The sequence below is a fragment of the Moesziomyces antarcticus genome (assembly GCF_000747765.1).
Source record: "Moesziomyces antarcticus DNA, scaffold: scaffold_v10003, strain JCM 10317, whole genome shotgun sequence".
Taxonomy (NCBI): domain Eukaryota; kingdom Fungi; phylum Basidiomycota; class Ustilaginomycetes; order Ustilaginales; family Ustilaginaceae; genus Moesziomyces; species Moesziomyces antarcticus.
In genome coordinates, this window is record NW_014639007.1 from 1,392,505 (window position 1) to 1,415,527 (window position 23,023).

General features: G+C 62.3%; 8 protein-coding genes across 8 annotated transcripts; 3 read left to right on the forward strand and 5 right to left on the reverse strand.

The window, feature by feature from the left end:
- Positions 1 to 2,211: 2,211 nt before the first annotated feature.
- PAN0_003d2035 (galactokinase gal) lies at positions 2,212 to 4,301 on the reverse strand (the record flags this gene model as incomplete). Its single annotated transcript, XM_014802989.1, has 3 exons — positions 2,212 to 2,236; positions 2,303 to 2,349; positions 2,682 to 4,301. The coding sequence occupies 3 exons, from the start codon at positions 4,299 to 4,301 to the stop codon at positions 2,212 to 2,214; spliced, it is 1,692 nt and encodes a 563-aa protein (XP_014658475.1).
- A 378-nt stretch (positions 4,302 to 4,679) lies between these two features.
- On the reverse strand, positions 4,680 to 7,799 carry PAN0_003d2036 (uncharacterized protein; the record flags this gene model as incomplete). The annotated part of the gene is made up of 2 exons (XM_014802990.1): positions 4,680 to 7,426; positions 7,529 to 7,799. 2 exons carry the CDS (start codon positions 7,797 to 7,799, stop codon positions 4,680 to 4,682), a joined length of 3,018 nt encoding a protein of 1,005 aa, XP_014658476.1.
- A 645-nt stretch (positions 7,800 to 8,444) lies between these two features.
- PAN0_003d2037 (vacuolar amino acid permease) lies at positions 8,445 to 10,226 on the reverse strand (the record flags this gene model as incomplete). Its single annotated transcript, XM_014802991.1, has 1 exon — positions 8,445 to 10,226. The coding sequence occupies one exon, from the start codon at positions 10,224 to 10,226 to the stop codon at positions 8,445 to 8,447; it is 1,782 nt and encodes a 593-aa protein (XP_014658477.1).
- A 375-nt stretch (positions 10,227 to 10,601) lies between these two features.
- PAN0_003c2038 (putative iron transporter) lies at positions 10,602 to 12,482 on the forward strand (the record flags this gene model as incomplete). The annotated part of the gene is made up of 1 exon (XM_014802992.1): positions 10,602 to 12,482. The coding sequence occupies one exon, from the start codon at positions 10,602 to 10,604 to the stop codon at positions 12,480 to 12,482; it is 1,881 nt and encodes a 626-aa protein (XP_014658478.1).
- Positions 12,483 to 13,436: 954 nt separating this feature from the next.
- On the forward strand, positions 13,437 to 15,677 carry PAN0_003c2039 (oxidase, peroxisomal; the record flags this gene model as incomplete). Its single annotated transcript, XM_014802993.1, has 1 exon — positions 13,437 to 15,677. One exon carries the CDS (start codon positions 13,437 to 13,439, stop codon positions 15,675 to 15,677), a length of 2,241 nt encoding a protein of 746 aa, XP_014658479.1.
- Positions 15,678 to 15,760: 83 nt separating this feature from the next.
- PAN0_003d2040 (FAD/NAD(P)-binding domain-containing protein) lies at positions 15,761 to 16,945 on the reverse strand (the record flags this gene model as incomplete). Its single annotated transcript, XM_014802994.1, has 1 exon — positions 15,761 to 16,945. The coding sequence occupies one exon, from the start codon at positions 16,943 to 16,945 to the stop codon at positions 15,761 to 15,763; it is 1,185 nt and encodes a 394-aa protein (XP_014658480.1).
- Positions 16,946 to 17,497: 552 nt separating this feature from the next.
- Positions 17,498 to 20,341, reverse strand: PAN0_003d2041 (uncharacterized protein; the record flags this gene model as incomplete). Its single annotated transcript, XM_014802995.1, has 1 exon — positions 17,498 to 20,341. The coding sequence occupies one exon, from the start codon at positions 20,339 to 20,341 to the stop codon at positions 17,498 to 17,500; it is 2,844 nt and encodes a 947-aa protein (XP_014658481.1).
- Positions 20,342 to 21,659: 1,318 nt separating this feature from the next.
- On the forward strand, positions 21,660 to 22,988 carry PAN0_003c2042 (uncharacterized protein; the record flags this gene model as incomplete). Its single annotated transcript, XM_014802996.1, has 1 exon — positions 21,660 to 22,988. The coding sequence occupies one exon, from the start codon at positions 21,660 to 21,662 to the stop codon at positions 22,986 to 22,988; it is 1,329 nt and encodes a 442-aa protein (XP_014658482.1).
- Between the last annotated feature and the right edge of the window lie 35 nt (positions 22,989 to 23,023).

Consider the following 23,023-nt stretch of genomic DNA (forward strand, 5'->3'; position numbering starts at 1 on the left):
GAGAGTAGCGCGATTGGGAAGCGGCCGGCCTACAACTTCAGAACAGACGCGCGCGTCTATGTATAGCCAGGGCAGTTGCCGCAGCGCCACCAAAGGCGGGTCGCGACGCGCAAATTGCAGTAAGTTATCCTGGAGTGCAGGCGAGGGGGCAGCTGCACAGACAGCTGGGATCGGCAGCAACCTGGATGCGCATCAGCTCATGCGTCGTCCAAATTGCTTTTTGAATAAAAATAGGGCTGCTCTGGCAGAAAGATTTCGAGTCGAAGAGAAATGTGAGACATGTTGCAGGTGGATGGGGCGGCTGAGCGGTTCTGGGCGCGACTCAACTCGCCTTGCCGGTGTGTGACACAGCAGCAGCAGCCGCAGCCGCGCACAGCCGCCCTTCGACCGATCCTGACCGTCGCAAAATGTCTTGGCCGACCTTTCTTTATTTAACTGCTTGTCACGCTTCAACAAGATTACGCCTTGTCTCGCTGTCTTGCCGTCTCGCCGTCTGAAATGGAGGCGCCAGCAACTCGAGCATCTTGCTTGGTCTCGCGGGCAAGCGGCGAGCAGCCACTCCAAATCCCGCCCAGGCACGCCCGACGCGTGCGATGCGCACTCCGCTCGAAGCTTCTGCAAGCCTGAGTTAGCTGCGAGCGCAACTCCATCCCGTGGGTGCAAAGCGACGAAAGCAAGAGGCGGATCAGAGCGAGCTTTATTGGCCTCGTGGGACGGCAGCTGCAGCAGGTCTGGCCGTAGCACATGCATCCGGCTCCCTGCCGCGGCACACCTGCGCGTGCGGCAAGTGCGACAATGGCCTTCGCTCAAATGCACATGCAGCTGCAACGCGGTGCATGACGCAGTGCATCCACGGATCGCATCCAATCAAATAGCACGCACCATGAGTGGGGGCAGCCAGTCGCCAAACAGGCCTGCGACGTCCTTATGCGCGCCGGGCATTTGCACGCTTCGGCAGGCCAAATAGAAAACGTGGGAACAAGTCCGACGGGCCGGGGCCGAGTCGTTTCCTCTGCGCGAAGACAAGCATTTCACACTCCGTCGAGGCGGCCGCTCGTATCGCCCTCGGACCCCGTTTCGCCCAGACAATGGATCCAGACGAACGCGCTTCCGACAAACAAGTCTCAATCATGGCCGCCGTATGATTGGCAGACGGCAATCGGGTTCCCAACCTCGCCGGCCAATGCGTCCGCTTGCTTAGACACTCGGCGCGTTCTTTGTCTCTCCGCCCGGGCGATGCTCCAGAGCCGCCAGCTCTGGGGCCATGGGCGTCGCTCCCGGCTCGTTAAGGCCTCGCCATTCCGCGACGCTCCACAGCTCGTCATCCAAGGTTCTTCGCATGAATCGAGTCGGCAGCAGCTCCTGCCATAGTGCGCTTGCTATGCACACCACTCGAGCTCCGCAGTGCGCTGTTCGAATGCCACTCTGCCACGTCCGTGCCTGACTTGCAAGTCCGCTGCCTCGGCCTTCTCTGACTCCCGCCAGCACGCTCCTGCCACCAAGACCGTCTTGTGCGCCAGAAAGCCGGTTGGTGGTGAACTCAGGTCACGCCCAAGACGGATCAGACAACATGTTGGCCGGGGTAGCGCTCTCGCTCGGCCTCTCTTCACGACGTGTGGGAATCCTCTCGCCCGAGATTGGCCGTCGCTCTGCATGCTCCCAGCCACCCTTTGCCCTTGTCGCCAGCAGCCGATCGCAATCGCGAAAGAGGGCTCGAGGTAAAAGTGCCGGATTTAGCACCTCTCGGGCGGAGCGGACATCCGAGCAGTATGCCGGTGAGTGGACGGCACATCGGATGTTGGCCGATAGTGCGCTTTCGTCACTTGACCGGTGCGCTACCCAGCAGCCGAAGCTGTCAGCTCGGTCCAAGGCGGCCTGATGCGCAGCGAGCGGCACTTCCGAAATCCTTCCCGCTCTAGGCGCTCCCATTGTCTTTGATTAAGGCTTGTTTGTCTGTCTCTCGCCTCGGCAAAGCGCGGTCTGCGCATGAAAATGGGCGCGCTAAGCCGTTCTTGTCGGCCAAGACACCATGCGGGCCAACACTCCAAAGATTAAGTTGGTCGCAGCCAGGCATCCGTCGGACCGCCATACCACTACACTAGGGCACCATAGACCGTCACGGCATGCTTCCGACGGCTGGAGAGCCCCGTGAGAGATAAGAATCCCTCCAATGATACTGTAGCGACGCTGCACCCACGGCCGAGTCTCGGTCTATGGCGTGGTCGGCGTTTCCATCCTGTCGGGTGAGTTTCATGTGCATTCCAGCCGCCATTTCAGCGTCTTCCGAGGAGCGCGCACTTACCCGCCTAGCGTAGCAGACGAATACAGGACACCGGTGGGCGATGCTGGCTACAGTACAGTACAGTACCGCGAATGGCCGGGCGCCTGTCTCGCCTCGCGCCTTGGCGAGCATGCTCGGCAGCCGTCGCTTCATGTGGGAGAACCTTGTTGCCGCCGCCTTCACCCAAGTTCGATGCCCCCACCCGGATCGCAAACCTTAGGCCCGGCTCATATCTCCGCAATCTCCCCCACTCGACGGCTGGATCTGGATTGCGTCTGCAAAATCGCCCGATCGTATCGCTTCGCACCGCATCACAAGCAACAGTAGCAAACCTTGTAGCTGGATCAACATTGGTAGAGCTACCGCATCGCAGGAGCAAAACGAAACCCATGGTCTATACCTTGTACACGCACGCACCGCCGGCGGGCTGTGTGTCGAAGCAAGCGTCTTCGAGCTGTGCTTTGGAGAGCTCGGGGAACTTTTTGGCGTAGTACTGCGTGCGCATGGCCGAGATGAAAACCTCGACCTTGGGCTTGGGCACGAGATGGACAGTGCATCCGCCCCAGCCGGCGCCCGTCAGTCGGCTGCCCAGACTGCCATTGCGCTTGGCAATCTCGATGATCTGGTTGAGCTCGTCGCAGCTGCAGTTGTACAGCTCGCGCAGCGACTTTTGCGAGCCATCCATGAGGCTGCCCAGCTGCGCGTACACCTCCTTGGCCGACTCGGTCGAGTTTTGCTTGCACAGCGCCTGGAACTGGAGCACACGCAGTGCTTCCGTAAAGACGTGCTTCGAGCGGCGGTACAGCTGGAATGCGTCGGCACGGATCGGGAACGAGCTGAGGAACTCGGCCTCAAACTTGTCGCCACTGTAGCCCGTAAGCTTCTCCACCTCGGCGCGCGCAACGCCCTCCTGCAGTGCTGCCGACGAGTACAGCGCATCCACCTTCTCCTCGAGCACCTTGATGCGCGCCGCCTCTTCGCCCGAGCGCTCGAGCGTCTGCTTGACCGCGCTGCTGTTCTCCATCTCGGCCTGCAGTCGGCCCGCGCCGCCGTTCTCGGCAAAGTACGTCTCGAGCACGCCGCGAAGATCGCGGCAAGCGTTCTCCTTGGCGGCCGCCAAACCGAGGTAGTTGGCAAGTGCTCGTGCGGCCATGCGCGTCTCGACGACGCGCAGGTTGTAGTTGACCGGGCCCGTCACCTTCTTGTCCGAGACGACAAGCGAGTTGACAATGACAAACGTGTGGTCGGGCGAGCTCGGTGGCAGGCGCGTCGGCTGCACGCTGAGCGTGGGGAAGAACGAGATGTAGAGCGCGTGATGCGGGATGCCAAAGATCGACGCCGACTGGTCCATGCCGCCCGAGTTGACGCCGACGAGGCGCTCCGACTCGATCGCCACCTCGGCCATCTCCTTGCGGTCGATGAGCTCGCGCGCGCCGAACGCCTCGAGCACCACAATACTGCTGCACGTAGTCATGGCGGCACTCGAGCTCAAGCTGCTCTCGGGCGGGATGGTGCCGTCGACCAGCACCTCGATCTTGGCGGGCCGCTTGGCGTTGCCGGCATCGAGCACCTGCGCCGGCAGGTGCGAGTGCAGGCCCTTGAACGCCACCTTGAAGTAGTTGGCCCATCGCTCGTCGCCCTCGTTGAGCAGCTCCACGGTGTCGGTCGAGTTGTACGCCGACTCGAACGTGTTGACCACAAAACGCGGCGTGGTGTTCTTGAGCACCATCTGCACCTTGTCCACGGGGGTGGCCGAGTACGACACCTTGGTGGCCATGAGGATGTCCTTCTCGATGGCGGCGGGGAAGACGGAGAAGCCGACGTAGTCGATGTGCTCGCCGATCAGATTGACGCGACCGGGGGCACGAGCGATAAAGTCGGGCTGCTCGCCATTGAAAGCCTGCGCGAACTTGGTGGCGAGCTCGTTCCAGCGCTTGCCGTTCTTGAGCACGCCCGCGGGCGAGTAGATGCTGTCGAGCGAGCCGACGAGCGGCACGGGGTCGTTGACTTTGGTCGCCATGGTCTTTTGAGCGGAGGAGGGTGAAAGTGGTGGGGAAGGTGTGGGGAAGCAAAGCCAACCAAGCGGGTTAAGAAGAATGCGGGACCGTCGCACGATCCGATGCGTCTCCACGACGAAGACCGACGCACATCCTCCACATGTCCGCCGAAAAGACTGGCTGCGTGCGGCATCAAATTTCGCCGTCTTTGCAGCTCACCCCGCGAAACTTCAGTCCGTGCACCGCCCAACACCGGCGCTTTTCCCCTCCGACGAAGTCCGGCAAGCTCACCAGCAAACTCTCCAACCACAGTCACACGACTTGGCCGTCTCTCACAAGGGCTCTTCACACAAACACACTGCGATTTGCACTTGTCAATCCTGGCTGCCCATTGCTGACCTTCACCCAAACAGACTCTCCATGCCGGTCTCGAGCGTGCCATCGCCCGTCCAGCCGGATCCGATGGTCTGCAAGATGCCCTCCCAGTCGAACATGGCCTGACCCTCGGCCGCGTTGCCGGGAGCCGAGAGGGAAGCAAACTGGCCTGGCGAGGCGGCCATAAAGTGCGCAGGGTGGCTGCCGCTCAGGCTGTGGCCGTGACCGTGGCGCATGGGAGTGCCGGCGGTGGGTGCGGCAGATCCACCGCCCATGCCCGTGGTTGCTGACGGAGTGCCGCCGAGCTTGGTGCCCGACATGACGGGCGTGTGCGCGGTGCTGGTACCGGCCGAGCTGGTCTTGGTGTCGGGCGACTCCATGGCCGTGGGCGTGAGGAGCCAGCCGTACGGGTCGATGGGATTGGCAGTGGCGCCAGGGCCCATCCCGGCCGCCGTTGCACCAGCGCCACCGCCCATGGCCATCGAACCCATGGCACCAGCGGCGTTGTCGAATCCAGGCCCACCCATGGGTGTTGGCGAGCCGGCAAGGTGGTGCGAAGGCGGCACGGACTGCATCGACGACGGCGGCAGCTGGCCTGCGCCGTTGTTCGACATGGTCGGTGTACCGGGCACGCTGGTCGAGAGCAGACGCAGCGAGTCGACCGCCTGCTTTTCTTGCTCGACGCGCTGCGAGGCAGCATGGCTGCGTCGCATGGGATCCTGCATCATTGTGGCACGCATGGATCCCTTGGCCGCCGCCAGCTCGCCACGGCTTCGCTTGGCGAGATCGCGCGGTAGGAAGGGTTCGAGGCGCGATACAAGCACCTCGATGACCATCTGCTCGCGCTCGGCCGACGCATCCACATTGCCGGCGTCAAAGTTGCGGCGCAGCTGGGTGATGAAGTTCTGCAGATATCCGATGCGTTCGTTGAGATCGGCCGTGTCGATGCGCTCGCCCAGGCTGAATCCGATGAGCAGCGACATGCCCACGACGATGGCCGAGTTGAAGAGCGCGTAGGCACCGCCGAATGACTGGGCCAGCTGCTCTTTGGAGAGCACGCGCGCATACTCCTTGCGCAGACGCAGGTCGTTGAGTGCCGCCTCGACGCAGACGCGCCGGCTCTCGGGGAACGGATGCTTGCCATGCGACGCCGGCCGCAGCAGGTAGGGGCGATGCAGAAGCGAGCGGTAGAAGCACACCTCGCCGAGGATGAGGTAGCGGTAGAAGGGGAGCAGCGGATGGTCCTGGTCGAGGCTCGTGTCGGTCTTGGCCTTGCCCGAGCTCGACCAGTTGGGCGCGAGGTAGGGCGGCAGCGAGTCGACAAACTCGGCGATCATGTCTTCCACCTCCAGCACGCGGTAATAGGCGCGCGAGGTGCGTCCCGACGGCCCGCGGCTCTGGGAGCGTTCCTCGAAGCAATGCGTGATGGCCTCGAGGCAGGCGGTGAGGCGGTTGCGCGCGAGGAGATACGTCTGGCACGCAAAGCCGAGCGGCTCGAGGTCTTCGCGCGTGGGCATCTCGGTGGTGTAAAAGGTGATGGTGAGCGGACGGCCGAGGATGATGCTCCACTCGCGATCGTTGTGGATGACGTGCGACCAGAGGATGCGTCGAGCTGCCACCTGCTCCTTGGGCAGGCCAAACGAGCTGCCGTCGCGATGCAGGCCGAGATCGAGGGCATCGCGGATCCACGAGCCGATCTCGTGCCAACTGGCGCGGGTGACGCGAATGACGTCGAGATAGCGGACTAGAACACCGTGTGCCCAGCACGAGTCGAGACTGGCGAGGCCGAGCGTCTCGCACAAGACGAGCGCCTTCTTGGTGGCCCAGAAGAAGGCGTGCGAAGTGGCGGACGATAGCGGCTGAACGATGGGCGGTACCGAGCCTAGCGTGAGGATGGCGAGCACCAAAGCGACAAACGGCAGCGTCTCTGCATCCATGCGGACATCCGAGGGCGAAGGCACGCCGGCGACGAACTGGCGGAAGCGGTCGCGCAGCGTAGCCTCGTGGAGCGGCAGACGCGCCCAGTTGTAGTGGGCAAAGTAGGCGTCAAAGTAGCGTTCGCACTGGTCGCGGGAGGGCAGGGTGGCGCGGATGGCCTGTACGTCGGCCGATGGGATGGGAAAGCCTCTGCGCGTGGGGTTGGGGTGGATGTACGACAGCAAGGCTTGTGGCGCCACGTCGCCCGAGCCCGCTTTGGCGTTGGTGGGCAGGCCGTTTTTGAGCTGCAGCGGGACTGCCTCGAGTGCGGAGGTGCCGAGGAAGCCGTCGTTGTCGTCGAGATGCCCGTCGACGTGTCGGTCGGTCTCGCTCTCCTCGGGCACATAGCTGGAGCGCCTGGAGATCTGGTCGTTCTGACCAAAGTCGTTGATGGCGCGCGAGCTCGACTCTTCGCCGAGACGCAGACGCACCGCCTTTTCAGCGAGGGCGAGGCGCTGTTCGAGATAGGAGGCGTCGTTGAGCGCCAGGATACGTTCCAGCCGCGCGATCCTCGAAGTGGTGCGGGCGAGTTCGTCGATCTTTCGGTCATCCCAGCCATCTTCGTCGATTCTCTGCCTCTTTGCAGCCGGGATGGTGGTGGCGAGATTGAGGTCCGAAGCGGTACGGGAGATGCTGTTGCGATGGACGGTGCCGGACTCGGATGGCGTGGGAGAGGTAGCCATGCCGGAGCCGAGACTGGCTCGGGCCGAAGCAGGCGGCACGCATCGCTCGGGAAGCCTTCGCTTGATACAGTTGTTGCACGGAAAGCGTCGGTCGCACTTTTGCTTGCGCCGGACTGATGATCGATGAGGACAATGTGGATTGATAAGGGTCAGCCGTGGGCGTTGGTGCGATGCGGTCGCTTGCTGTTCGCGAGGGTTAGAGGGGGACAACTTACAGCACTCGACGCAGCTATACTGTTCTCTGGGTCGCTTTTGCGACTTTTTGTCTTCCTTGTTGTCGTCCCTGGCATTGCCGGCCTTGGAGGAGGATGCTTGCGGGGGCGAAGAAGAACGGCGCGATGCATCGGCTTTGATGGGCGAAGTGTCCGAAGGCTCGTTCTTTGTTCTATGGGGGGAGGCGTGGGTCTGGTGGGTATAGCTCGCACTGCTTCCTGTATGAGAGCCATACGCAGGCGAACCGACGGCGTTGCGGTCGTTCGTAGACATGCTGGGCGATGTCGAGACGGTGGGGTGCTAAGGAGCGATCGGAGCGTGCGTACTGGCTCAGCAGAGCTCCCTGCGAGCCGAAATGTGCAGGAAGAGACGGTACTCCGGTCCTGACAAAGATTCAATGAGGTGAGAAGGTCGCAAAGGCAGGAGAGATGGCGGATGGAGAAGACGAGGCGAATGGCAGCTCGAAGAACGAAGAATGGCGACGACAGAAAAGCCGAGGTGCAGACGGCCCTTCCGACGATATCCACGCGGTGCGGGGATGGACCGACCGAACCTTGAATTCTCGCCCGCCTGCAAAGCCCTCCGTCTCTGCTCGGCAAGCCCTCTGCCRAAAAAAAAAAAAAAAAGGAAAAAAAAAAAAAAAAAGGAACGCGTCCCACTTGATGCACTGCAGCACACAGCTGCACCGTATCTCGCCACTTGCCGCCTTTACGAGTATAATTTTTCTTTGCCTTCTTTTTCCAATCAATTTTCGGAAGAGGGAAATGTCGATTGGTCCCGTGGCCCTGCAGACCCCACACGGACCCGCACAACGTTCCGCACAATTCACAGGCTGGCCGTCGGTCCCACAGTGATCAGCAGTTCTTACCGCACAGCACGTATGCGGACACAACGATGTATTGAGCAGAGACAACAGATCTAGGCGTGCGAGTCGTTCTGACGCGCTCGCGGGGCGTCGCTTTGATCGGCTGGTGGGGAAGGGTCGGTATCGTCGGCGACTGCGGTGTTTGGTGCCTTGTCCGGCAGCGCCTGCTCTTCGACGCCCGAGCATACGGCGAGGTAGAGCACGTTGAGCGCCGTGACCAGAACAAAAATCCACTTGATGGCATTCATGTACGAGAGCTGTGCGGCGTGACGCAGCCCCGCAGGTTGGAGCGTGGGGACGAGCGAGGCATCGTGACGCAGCGCCGAGATGAGCTTCTCGACGCCGCGCTGACCATCTTGAGGATGCGGCAGCAGCTCCGGTGTGATGTTGAGATGCATCTGCGACTGGAGCAGCATCTGAAACATGGCCGTCGACAGCGAAACGCCCATCACCTGGCCCAGGCTGCGGAAGAGGTACACTGTCCCCGTAGCAACCGCAGCCTTGTCCTTGGACACGGACGCAATCAGCGCAATGAGCATAAACGTAAAGATCGCGCTGGTGCCAAACGCCTGCGGCACAAACGTCAGGTACTCCTCCCACGCCGATGTGCCCTTGTTCCACGAAGCACCGTATGCGGTCGAGACAATGTTGAGCACGCAGCAAGCGATGTTGGCGTGCCAGTAGCGTCCGGTGCGCTTCATGTACAGCCCGGCCCACAAGCTTCCGGCGGCTGCGGCAAACGAGATGGGAATGAGGTGCATCCCTGCCTGCGAGGCGCTCTGGAGCCTCACCGACTGGAACCAGAGCGGGAAGTGGAAGATGGTGCCAAAGTGCGCAAAGCTGCCGATAAAGTACGAGGCGCCGATCAGCGCGGGCGAGCGGCGCGTCAGTAGCGACAACGGCATCACTGGCTCGCGCACCACCCATCCTTCCACCAGCACGAACAGCACCGCAGTCACGAACGACGCCAGCAGGAATCCCCACACGAGCGGATTCGAGAACGGCAGCAGCGAGCCCGACAGGAAGCTCATAGCCAGAAGCAGGCATGTCGAGCTCGAGATCAATCCGAGCGAGCCCAGGTAGTCGATTCGACCAACCTTCTGCTTCCAATTCTGTCCGGAAGAAGGCAGCGGGATGTTGACAAACGTCGCGATGCACACGCCGCCCGCCAGCAGGAACGGCACCTGGAATCCGAAGGCGGTACGCCATCCGAATGCATCGTTGATGAATCCTCCGAGGGGTCCGCCCAGAGCGGACGCCGACCCGAACAGCACGTTGGTCACTCCTTGCCAGACACCGCGCTTGCGCAGCGGAACGAGATCGGTCATGCAGATGGACGAGGTGGTGAGCAGGCCGCCGCCTCCGATACCGGCGATAAAGCGTGCCACCAGCAGCGCGTCCATGCTGGTCGCCACCGCACACAGGCACGTGCCCGAGGTGAAAAAGGCGAGCGCCACGAGCAGAGCACCCTTGCGTCCGATGATGTCCGACATGCGGCCGTAGATCGACGAAAAGGCGCACACCGACAGCAGATAGGATGCGCTGAGCCAGCCCGATTTTTCCGACGCCTTGAACGACGACGAGATGGACGAGATCAGCGTGACCACGATGGTGCCGTCTAACGCTGCCATGAACAGCACCACCCACAGGCTCGCGATGATGACCGCGAACTTGAAGCCTTGAGGGTGTTCCGGTTCCGGAGCGTCTGCAGCGCCGGCGCCGGCGCCGGCGCCGGCACCATCTTGGTCAGGCACAGCGCCATACTGTCCGTTCTTGGCGTTGCCATTGCGTGGCGGCGAGGACCGCAGAGGCGTTCTCTCCGAAGCGCCCGGCATGGTTATGCTTGAGGGCCGAGGGGTTGAGATGAAGCACCGGGAATGATGGTGATGGAGGGAGAGAGGTAGCACGAGTCGCGTGTGTTGGTCTGTCGGCCTTTTTGTCGGCCACAGGGTTCAACCGGAAGAAAGACGCCCGTTCAAATTCGCATGCAGCGGAACCCGTTTGCCCACGCTTGCCAAGCCTCCGCGTGGGGGAGAATCCCACAGCCCCGTCCGCGGAGCGCTGATGCAGCTGTCAATCACCGCCCTCGATGTGGCCCTAACAGCCCTCGACGGCGCGCGTGGCTGCATCTGCACATCCGCGGCTCTCGTCAGCCACGAGCAGCTGCCAAAAAAGTCGAATTTCGATATGAGCTCATGCGGGGCCTCTTCATGCGTTTCCAAGGCACCTCCATCGCCTCGCTCTTCGACGGCAGTGCCTCCTCATCGTGGCAGTGCATCGTCGACAAGATCATGAGTGTCACCGCCTCATCCGTGGTGGTGGAGCGGGCGCGGGATGCCGTCGACGATAGCGGCCAAGCCATCGAGCTGCAACCGGTGAGCCGCATCGAGCGGACGGCGAGCAGCAACTCAGTAGGCGAGCGTCGAGCATCACACGCTGGCAGCCGCCGGTCTGAACACGCTGCGGAAGAAGAGCAAGACGAGCACGACGAGCAAGAAGAGGCGTTCGGTTCGACACCAGCGTCAGGTCCAAGCGATCTCGACGGCAAGGGAACGCTTCTGCTGGCGATCCAGCATGCGTCTTCCTCGTGGGGCTTCCGATCGGCCGAGTTCGCCTATCCACTCATGATGGTCGAGCTGTTCACAAACACGCTGCTGCCTGCATCGATCTATGGCTTTGTGACGACGGCTGGCGCGATCCTCTTCTCGAACAACGTCGGCCGCATCATCGACACGTACTCGCACACCAAGCTGCGCACGCTGCGAGCCATGATCCTCTCGCAGAAGCTGCTCGTGGGTGCATCCTATGCGCTCTTTCTCGTGCTCTTCTCGTCGGCATCGCTGCGCGAACAAGCAGAGAACGGCGGACGAGGCCGACAAGATGCAGCAGCCAATGCGGCACCCTGGGCCATCTTTGCCGGCATTACGCTGCTGGGCATCGGGGTCATGCTCTCCAATGTCGGCGTCAGCGTCGCGGTGGAGCGCGAGTGGGTGACGATCATCAGCGACGGCTCTTCGGCAAGGCTCACGCGCCTCAATGCAATCATGCGCCGCATCGACCTTATCTCCAAGCTTGTCAGCCCGCTCTTTGTGTCTGCCCTCACATCGGCCATGAGCTACCGGCTGGCGAGCGTAGTGCTCCTCGCGATTAGCGCGGTCACGGCGCTCTTCGAACTCGTCTTTGTCGGCATCGTCTATCGCCGCTTTCCGACTCTGGCAACCAACGAAAGGGAAGCCCTAGCGAACAAGACAGCCAGCGCAGCGACAAAGCAAGCCCACTCCACGGCCAACGACCAGCATGGCGGGAAAGGCAAAGGCGGACGATTGGGCGAGTTGTGCAGACGCGTAACCAAGTCGGTGGTCAACGACATCGCGCAGCAGTATCGCGACTGGAAGCTCTTTGTCCAGCTTCCCATTTTTCTGACGTCGGTGTGCATCTCGCTGCTGTACATGTCGGTGCTGTCGTTCGACCCGACGTTCATCGCATACCTCAAGTCCGAGACGCTCTACAGCGACGCCTTCATTGCCGGCATGCGTGCTGTAGGCGTGGTGACGGGTTTAATCGGCACGTTTGTGATGCCGGTCATGGAGAAGAAGCTCGGCCTGGTGCGCACGGGCTCGTACTCGCTCGTGGCGGAGCTGGTGCCGTTGGTACCGGCGGTGGTGTCGCTATGGATCACCGGCGCACCGCAGGATCGGTTCGGACTGTCGGACAAGCGACGCCCGAGTTGGAACACCGGACTCCTCTTCTCGGGCCTCGCTCTGTCACGCGTCGGATTGTGGTCGTTTGACCTGGCGCAGCTCGCCATGCTCCAAACCGCGCTCTCTCCCGAACAGCTGGGCAAGGATGCAGGTCGCAAGAACGCGCTCATGGCGCTGCAGTTCTCGCTGCAAAACGTCTTCGACCTCGGTCACTATGCGCTGACGCTGGCGTGGCGGCGACCATCCGAGTTCAAGTACGCTGCCACCGTCTCGATTGGAGCCGTGGCCCTGGCGACGGTCATCTACATTGGTGGCTATGCACGCCGAGTCCGCGGCCACATTGTGCATCTCGACGGCCTCCAGCGTCTGCTCAGCCGCAAGGAGCGCTGATTCGAAACCGCTTCGACACCAACCCCGCCGATGTAACAATGGATATTTTTTCGAAATTGTGGACCGCGCGGCTGCCGACTGCGGTGAGGTGCTGTGAATATTCCGACTTGTTGGGAGGCGCTCTGTCGCGCTCGGCTGGTCAAGCTCGCTTTGCTTGAGTGAGCACGCGCTGTCCGGCTATGGATCGGCCACTTTTTGACCGGTGCTTGTCCAACGAGACCCTGTCGTCGCCTCCATCTTGTGGGGATGGACGGGGGGCGCGCGTCTCGCCCCGCTTATTCTTCCTCGCTTCCTCGCTTGTTCGCCACGCCTTTCGGTCAACCCCTGCTCGGCATCTTTTCCTTGCAAGCCTGCAGAGCTTACGGGACGGAGACTTGGGGCGTGTGCAGGCTGTGTGTCAAGATCTCTGACCGAGCCATCTCTCGAGGCGCTCGCCATTCGCGCCACACTGGCGCTTTCAGCGTGCGTGAGCGATGCGTTGATGTTGTGTGAGGTCAGCTTGGTCCGTATTTTCACTTGGCGCCGCTGCACCCCGCATTTGTCCTGCCCCCATCTCAACACACACGCCTGCCTCGACGCGCTTAACGCCGCACAAGCAAGCCGCTTTCAGGCTCGAGTGTGGATCTGCCTCGCATCCTGGCGTCGCTTCCCCGCGCACTCTCCACCGAGCCAAGCTGGCTTTCACCGTGTTGGACCCTCTCCCTTAGCACGCTTCCTTCCACACCGACCGGCCAGACTTCATATAGACCCCCCTCGGCCCAGTCCCACTCAACCCTACCGTCCGTCACCCCCCTGCCTCTTCTCTCCATTCATCCCGCAGATCGTGTCCCCCCTTCGTCCCCTTAGAGTGCTGTTTTACTTCCTTGCCGCAAATCTTCCACGACACACCGCTTAAAGCAGCCGCACCATCCCTGCACCGTCTCGGCTTCTCCACCACACACAGCGCTCGTCAACATGTCGAACCCGGATCCCAAGTCGACCACCTTCCAGCCGCTCAACGAGCCGACGGGCGACTGGCCCGCCGCCAAGGTCACGCTCTCCATCCCCATGGGTGAGGTGGCGGCGCGTACGTCGCAGGACATCGCCAAGGCGCGTGCCGCCGCCGACTTTGCGCCCGAGCGCATCGAGGAGGTGCTGCGCGACTCGCGCATCGACAACGACTCGCGCAAGAAGGTCATGAACACGCTCGCCAAGGACCCCATCTTTGGCAACTGGAAGAAGCGCATGATCCACATGAACCGCGAGCAGCAGATGCGCCAGTCCCACTTTGCCTGCCGCCGCCTGCTCGAGCTCGCCGAGAAGCACGAGTGGACCACGCACGAGGTCGTCGAGGCCGCGCTCACGCTCGACCTCCAGTCGCCCATCACCATCCACTGGGTCGCCTTCGTGCCCGTCATCTTTGGCCAGGGCAACGCAGAGCAGATCGAGCGATGGGGTAACAAGGCCATGAACCACGAGATCATGGGCTGCTACATGCAGACCGAGCTCGGTCACGGCACCAACGTCCAGCAGCTCGAGACGACGTGCACCTACGACGACGCCTCGGACAGCTTCATCCTCCACTCGCCCACGCTCACCTCGACAAAGTGGTGGGCCGGCGGCCTCGGCACCACCGCCACCCACGGCGTCGTCCAGGCGCAGCTCATCATCCACGGCAAGCGCTACGGCCCGCACCTCTTCTTCACCCAGCTGCGTGACATGGACTCCGGCAAGCTGCTCGACGGCATCGTCGCCGGTGACATTGGTCCCAAGACGTACGGTGCGTTTGGCGGTCTCGACAACGGCTGGGCGCGATTCAACCAGTTCAAGATCCCGCGCGACCACATGCTCTCCAAGCACGCCAAGGTCAAGAAGGGCGGCGAGTACGTCAAGCCGCCCAGCGACAAGCTCAGCTACGGCGGCATGATCTTTATCCGTTCGCAGATGATCGACCGTACCGGCTGGATGCTTTCGCGCGGTGTCACGATCGCTACACGCTACGCGCTCGTGCGTCGTCAGTTCCGCGACCCTTCGTCGACGGACATCAACGATGTCGAGCGCTCGGTGCTGTCGTACCCCTCGACTGCGCGCCGTATCTTGCCGCTGCTCGCCAAGGCGTACGCCTACATCCTTGCGGGCCGCCGCATGAGGACGCTGTACGAGGACATGGCGCAGCAACTCGAGGAGGGCAACACCGAGCTGCTCGCCGACGTCCACGTCGCCTCGTCCTCGCTCAAGGCCTACTGCACCAAGCAGGCGCTCGACGGCATCGAGGAGTGCCGTCAGGCCCTCGGTGGTCACGGTTTCTCGGCTTACGCTGGTTTCACCTCGGTGTTCCCCGAGCAGGCACCCGCGGTGACGTACGAGGGCGACAACATTGTGCTCGCCTCGCAGGTGGGCCGTGCCATGCTCAAGATCTCGGGCGAGCTGGACCAGAACAGCGGCACCAAGGTGGCTGCCACCTCGGGCTTCCTGCGCGCCATCGGCACCAAGGGCGCCATCCCCTTCAGCCAGCCCAAGAGCGCCAGCGACTGGTACAAGCCCGAGGTGTACTCGGCGGCGCTCGGTCTGCGTGCGGCGCAGCTGGTGGTGGATCTGCGTGCCGAGATCAAGGCGGGCCGCAAGTTTGGCGACCTTTCGTACGAGTGCATCGAGGTGGCCAAGTCGCACGGCGAGTTTGTCGTCGATCTGTGGTTCGGCGAGGGCGTTCGCGATGATGCCGAGTCGTTTGGCGAGCGCGAGGTCAAGTGGCTCAACAAGCTCGTCACGCTGCATGCGCTCGTGGCGCTCTCGCGCAACATTACGCCTCTCGTGCTGCCGGCCAGTGCCGGCCGTACGCTGGCAGGCTATGCCAACGGCCAGGCCATCCTTACGCCCGAGTCGGTGATCCTGCTCGAGCAGGCGATCCGCGAGCTCATCAACGAGATCCTTCCGCAGGTCATCGGTCTCTCGGACGGATTCGGATGGCTCGACTGGGAGCTCGGCAGCAGTCTCGGCAGGAAGGACGGCCGCGTGTACGAGCAGCTCATGGCCGACGCAGAGGCCAACCCGCTCAACCACCCCGGCGCCATCCCCAACCTCGAGACCATCGACAAGGTCGGTGTGTACAAGTACGGCTCCAACAACATCGGCAAGGGCGTGCCAGACTGGTACAACGCCGAAATCGGCCCCCTCCTCCGTGCCGCCGCCAAGCGCGGCGAAGCTTCCCGTCTGTAGATGTCCGTGATGCAAAGAGTTTCATGCAAATGCTTAATTTTTCGATTCTATGATGACTTTGGGCTGTGGACGGTGTGATGGCGCTAAGCCTTGAATGATCCGTGGAACTTGGACACAAAGAGCGTCTTGCCCTTGGCGAAGCTGGCGACCCAGCTGCCTACGGTGGCGAATCCGAGGTATCCCGCACCGCCGCCCTTGCCGATGGGCACCACCATGAGTGCGCCCGGTGCGCCGTTGACCCTCTTGAGCTTATCGGTCGAGGTGCCCTTGATGGCGGCCACGACGTTGTGCGCCACGAGCGGCGCGTGCTGTGTGGCAATGTAGTTGGTCTTGAGCCCCGGCGTGTTGGCCGCATCGCCGAGCGAGTAGTACCTCTCCCAGCCGGGCGCATCGAGCACAAAGGCGTCGGTGACCTTGAGGTAGCCCTTGCTGTCCACGAGTTCCGGGTGGCTAGACTTGACCCACTCCGTGTTGGGTCGGCCACCGAGCGCGACCATGACGTAGTCGGCGGTGAGCTCGACGCCTTTGGAGGTGGTGAAGGAGGTGGCGTCGATGGGGCCGGTGGTGAGGTCCTTGGGGATCGAGTCGTTGAGGATGACGCGCACGCCCTTGGCCTGCAGCTGCGAGAGCAGCTTCTTGGACATTCCGGCGAATGCGTCGTCGCCCGAGCTGGCGAGCGCAGCACCGCGCGTGAGCAGCGTGATCTTCTTGTTCGGATGCACGTCGAGCACCTCGCCCACAAACTCGACGCCTGTCGGTCCACCTCCGATCACGAGGATGTCCTGTGCGTTCTTGACGTCGTTCTGCATCTTGATGAAGTGCGCCTTGATGTCGTCGGCGCTCTTGGCCGTTGTTGCTGCGCGCGTCGGAAAGCCGTAGTCGGAGCCCAGACCCAGCACCGCACGATCCAGCGGAATCTTCGTGCGCCCCTCTGCGTCGAGCGTGCTGCCAGAGACCTCGCTGGTGACGTCGCGTGAGACGACGACGTGGTCGCTGCCAAGGTCTACGACACGCGTTCCCGTCAGCACAATGTGACGCGACCCAGCACCAAAGACGGTCTTGGCGGAAAGTTCGTGCACGACCTGATCCTCGAATCCAGGCAGCACTGCACCACGCAGTGCTGCGATCGACCAGTACGCCACGGGGTTCGCCTCGATGAGCACCACGCGGTGCGTGTCCGGCAGCGACTTGGCCACCGACTGCGCCGTCGTCAGGCCCGCCGCTGCTGCGCCTACCACCACGACGTTCTGCAGTGTGTTACTCGACATAGTATTTGGGAGGGGTGGGTATACGGATGAGGGGTATGTGTATTGGGTATGGACAGAATCAGAGCAAGTGTGCCAGAGGGGCAAGCTTTATACGGTCGGGCGTGATGTTGGGTGTGAGTGCGGGTGTTGGTGCGGAAGCAATGATGAACGCGCGTTTCACGCTCTCAACTTTGGACCCTTTTCCCTGTCTCGCCGAGCGCGGATCTCTGACTTTGCTCGGAACACATCTGCCGTAAGCGCCTAAAATCCGATCCTCGACCGATCCCCGCCTTCCGCGGATGCCCATCCTCTGCACTCGCCGCGGGATTGCTGCTGGACGAATCGTACCGCCGGCCGCTCTTGCGAAAGTCCGCACGTTGGCAGGCCTTACGGAACGAAGTACCCTTGGTCACAACACTCGCCTGTAATCCCCTACGCCCGAGCTTGCAATCGTCCCGAGTCACACGTTTTATCAAACAACCTCCTGTTCCACGATCTTCCTGCAATTGTCCTTCCGAATGTGACGATGAAAAGTACAGTGTTGCGGCGTTAAGAGCATGACCTCGTGCTATGTTAGTGCGCCATGCCGACCGCGTTTGCCGCCTGGGTCGACGCTGGTGGACCGGTCGCATCGCGCACGGCACCCTCGCTGGTATCGGCAGTCGAAGGCGACCGACTCATGCTCGTCGAGGCCACCGTCCTTTCGCCGGTCCTTGCGTTGGCCTGGTACGCAGGTGGAGGAACCGAGCCACCGTTCGAACCTGCTGACGCCGATCCGTCTCGCGCATTCTGGTCTGCGCTGAGCGCAAGCCAGCGTCGCGAAAGTTGCGTCGGATTGCGAGACATGGGCGGCGAGCCGGTCGGCGAGTTTTCGCCTCCGGGCCCCGCACGCGAGGGAGTCGTGCTATGACTTTGCCCCACCAGGCCCGTCCTGCTCGTGAGCACCGGCAAGGGCAGCGCTGGTCGTGTGGGCGCCGACTCTCTCTCGGGACTCGCGCGCGCCGAGTCCGCATCCTCGGGCTCGGCAGGCAGGCTCCAGTAGTTGGGCAGCGCCGTCCATTCGCTCGCCGTGTGGCTGTGGTTGAGTGTGATGGGTGCCTCAATGATAATGTCGTACAGCTGCGGTGCTGGCTTGGCCGAAGAGCTCGCGTTGGCCGCACCATCGCTCCACACCTGCCATTCGCCCTGCGATCGACCGACGCGGATCGACAGCCGCACCAGATGGTGCACGGCGATGTTCGACTTGGAGTGGTTGGTGCTCAGATTGATACGCGTCGACGCACCCGCAGGGATGGGCAGCTCGGTCGCCAGCTCCCAAGGCCCCGTAGGGTCCAAGATGGACGCCAGCGCGTCCGAATCCTCATCCTCGTTTGCAGCAGCACGTGCGAGCGGGGCCAGCGGACTCTTGTCCAAAGCGTCTGCGCTGTCCGACACGACGGGCAGGATGGGCTCGGCGCTTGACGTGTGGCCGATCTTGAGCAACGTCCACTTTCGCGGCACCTCGTGCCTCGCCACGCGTCTTCCTTTGGCAAAGTAGTCGGTGCGCTCCTCGAGCGTGGCCAGGATCCGATAGATCTTCACCTTGCCCAGAGGCACAAACTTGAGCCACAACGGGATCTTTTGGCCCACGGGGAAGCTCTTGCCGCTGAGGACAACCATGTACGACAGCAGATCCTCCCAGCATCGCTCGACTACGATCGCGTCCGTCTCTTCGAGCGCGTCTTCGTCCGGCGCATGGATGAGCGTCACCTCGCGCTCGGCGACAAGGTTGGGCGTCAGCGCACCCGAGCGCACCACGTGCGCACGCAGGATGTATCGATTGAAGCCGAAGTCGGCGTGCAGCGTGGGAGGCAAGTTGGACGGCAGCGAGATGCTAATCGGGTACGTATAGGTGCCCTTCTTGAACTCCTTGGAGTCCGACAGAGCTGGCTCTTCGCTTGGCGTCTTGGAATCAGCCGCGGGCTCCTTCAGCAGGCCGTTGATGAGGTTCTTGAGACCCGGCTTCTTGCCTTTGGTATCATGACCAGCCTTGCTGCTTGACTTGCCCTTGAGGCTGTTCTTGTCCAGCTCCATCGAGCTTCTTCGGCTCGACGGATTGCTGCGCGTACCGCTCGCTTTGTTGTTGGATGCGTTGCTGGCCGCTGCCGCCGCATTGTCGACGCGAGATTGCGGATCAAAGCGCACCGTCTGCTCTTTGGAGCGAGGTGCGCTTGGCGACTGGGTGTGGAGAATGCTCCTGCCCGGCGCTGTAGACGGAGGCGAAGCCGAGTGCACGGCTGCGCCGGGTTTGGACCGAGGCTGTGCTACAGCAGTCAGGGCGGCGTTGAGGCGCGCGAGCCCCTGAGCCGAATTGGCAGCGCTGCGGTCAAGAGGCGTTGTGCTGGTGCTCGGTGCGGCGCTCGACGAGACGCTGCCAAGCGACGAGGCAGCTTGACTGTCAGGGCCAGCGACCTGGGGCGCGGTCGCCGAAGCGTCCGAAGGCAGCTCGGTAGGCCAGCTGTCGTAGCCCTGGAGTGGAGCCGATCGAGGCGCATAAAGCGGAGGACGCTCGTAGCCCTGCGACTCAAAGTAGTCGTGCCATCGGGACAGGTCCTGCGGTGATGTTGCTGAGCCGTTCGTAGAGGGTCCGCTTCGCGTCCAGGACCCCGAAAAGTTGGCCGTGGGAGACAGACGCGGCGAAGTTGCCTCGAGATCGGGGCTGGTCTGCTCGGAGGTCCAGGAGGTAGTGCCGGAGCCGGTGCGTTGCAGCGGAGGACGGGCCGGGGGGCGAAGGTGGGAGGGACTGGTGGGCGAGTCTCGAAGCTTCATGTGACTCAAGTCCGGGCGCAGCGTGGGCGGGATAATGGCGGAGCCCGCCTTGGCCGCACCGAGGGCAATCTGACGAGCGAGATTGGAGCCCGATTGGCCTTGACTGCCTGAGTTCTTGGAACCTTCTTCGTCTCTGCGGCCGGTAGTATTGATAGGGCGCGGCACGCTGCCCGAAGGCTGCCTGGCGGAAGTTCTTGCACTGGCGGCGGCCGCGGCGTAGTCCCAATCGACATCTTCCTGGAGACCGATGCCTGGACCGACCGAGTTGCTTCTGGGACGAGCGCGTGGCACCGAGTCGTTGGCGTCCTTTGCGTTGAAGAGGCTGATGCTGTGTTGAAAGATGGTCATCTCCTCGACCATCTCGACGCGGTTGGGGCCGATGCCCTCGGGCCAGTCGGTCCTGGCGGTGCCCTTGAGCGAGATGGAGATTTCCTTGATCTTGGATGGCTTGGGCAGATGGACCATGACGAGTGCGCGAAGCTGGGAGGGTGGCGCATCGAAGTTGACGGGGCGTCTGCGTCCGCGTGCATCTTCGCCCGACGACGACTGCCCGCGCAGGAAGATGACAGGCTCGAGCTGGGTGATGGTGACGCTGGCAGGAGGCGACATGGTGTGCGGCTGCTAGGACGTCGCTCTCGGATGGACCGAAGATGCAACGAGCACGTTTCGAGCTGTATGAGGGCGAGGGAATGTTCTGGGGCGAGACGCCACTGCTAGACCACGGTGAATGCCATCGCTAATGTCGATCCGCAAATGGACCGCGAGTGCGACGTTTATGAAAGCAAGAAGGAGCGAAGAAGCGACTCGATGGGCGCCTGTTCGGCTCGTCGCCGACGAACGAGGGATCCGGCTCCGCTTGTCTTGACCAGATGAGGTGATGGCGTGGGAGAAGGAAGCGCAGCCTCTAGGGACGGCCGAATGTGCTCGACGATGAATCATCGGCACGGCCGGACATGTCGACGATCCGCAGCTCGCCTCGCCAAGCCTCACGAGGCGCTCCGCCTTTTTTTTGCATGAGTCGGCTGTCGAGTTGCCCCACGGCACAAATTCCTCTCCCACTCCACCTCTCCACTCGCCTTTCTTCCCTGCAGGTTTGCTTTCCTTTTTTCTCGACTGCACATGGCCGCGTCGACCCTGCGCTGGACCCGCGCCTCAAGATTAGGCCCCAATCGAAAACCTCATCTCGTCTTGGCACGCCGATGTCGCTTCAAACAAACGATGGCTGGCACACTGAATTGTAGGACTTGCGTGCCCCTTTCAAGGCGACTGTGTACGGTAGCAGAGTAAGTGTGAAGTGCTTGACATGCAGCCAAGTGGAAGCGGAGTAGAATCGGCAAGAGCCGTACGCGGGCGGAGAGAATCTGGGACGTCTCGGCTCGGACGGATTTTTTTAGAGCGTTCGGCCTGGCCGGTCGTTCCATGCTCTCTATTCCGCACATTGGCTCTGGAGCATATGGAGAGGGCTGGCAGACGCATCCACACAGCACGCCACATAGCCTTATCCTGCCGGCTTGTGCCCGTCGCTTCTGCATCGCTTCCCCGGTCGCCGAACCTTGTTTTAGGTAAATCACATCCGCTTCGACATCGAATTAGCCGCCAAATTGACCGACCCACACAAATGGTGGTGATAGAAACGGCTGTTCCTGCTTCTGGGTGCCAGAGAGGTGGGGAGTATGAAGGCGGCTGAGCGAATTAGCAAAATGTTACGCCGACATGTTCTCGCTCTTAGGAAAATTTGGCAGACTCGCACGACTCCACATCGCTGCGACCAGCAGGCTGGCGGAGGCAGAAGCCTCTGGCAGGCGGGATGATTGTGGTTGCCGAGGAACCCGCCGCTTCAGGGTCAGGCAGTGGATGGTGTTGCTTCTCGATCCGTGCATGCCATCATCCGCCGCCCCTCGCATCACCACACGCATCGACTCACACAATGACCAACGATCCAAAGGCGCTCATAGCCGCCAAATTCCTCGACTCGTTCCTGCGCGAGATCGTGCTCGACACCGCCATCCACACGCATGCCAAGATCAAGCGGGCGCGGTCCATATGCAAGCTCTGCGGCGTACGCTGCCAGGCGCACACGCCGGCTGCCGGGCAGACTGCCACCAACTCGGCCGTCATCGGCGCCGCTGAGACCACCACTCCGACTTCGCGCTCTGGAACGCCTGTGCCCGGTGCCTCGTCGTCCAAGCCGGACTACTACTCGAACAATCCGCTGTTCGAGTGTCTGGTGTGCTCGCGGCAGGTGAGTTCGAATCGATATGCGACGCATCTTGCCAAGTGCATGGGCATGGGCTCCAAAGGCGGGCGCAAGGGCGCCGCGCGAAATGCCAAGGCGACGACGAGCGCCACTACGTCCAATCGCCAGAGCGGCGCGGCGACGCCCCGATACGGCAGCGATCTGGACGACGACAGCTTTGCCAAGCGCAAGAACGGCAAGAATGGCACCAAGCGCGCCAACAGTCCGCTCGCAGCCAGCTCGGTCGCCAATGCACGCATGACCAAGCGCATCAAGACCAGCTCACCCACTCCGCCCCCCACCGACAGCTTGGCCACATCCACAGGCGGATTGAATCGCTCGTACTCGTCGCAGACCTTTGCACCCTCTGGGTTGAGCAACTCGACCGTCCTCACCGGCTCGCCACTCAATCCGAACAACACTGCTTCCACCGCCAAATCTCTCTCGGCTTCCAAGTCCAACGGCGGCACACCCAAGCCGTTCAACGGCAAGGCGAGCGGAGCGAACAAGCGCAAACGCCTCATCGACGATGAAGACGACGACGACGAAGACGATGATGACGGTGGTGGCTCGTATGCAGCCGGTTCCGACGGAAGCGGTTCGGGAGCGGATACTAATGCGGCTGAGGAAGAGGGTGAGATTTCGGACGATGACGATGATGTTGCTCTGGCAGCGGGTGGGTCTGCGCGTCCCGCGAACGGCGCAGGGGGCAAGATCAAGCTCGGCGCGAGCTCGGCCAGCAAGCCACGCACATTTGCGATGGTGATTGATTCAGACGACGATTCGGACACGAGCCTGTCGCAGTCGCGCAAGCCGCACGCCGTCTCGGACGACGATGACGACGACGACGACGACGACGTGCAGGTGACGAGCGTGCACCGCAGCAGTGCGGCGGGACGCGCGGGCGCCAAGAAAAAGTCCGCCCACGGCTCCAGCGGCCTGCAGAGAGAACGCGGGAGCGACGGCGAGTTCATCGACGTCGAGAGCGCGTCGGAACAGAGCGACGCCGATTCTTTCTGATCACACGCAATACCAACGAGGACGAAACGATTCCG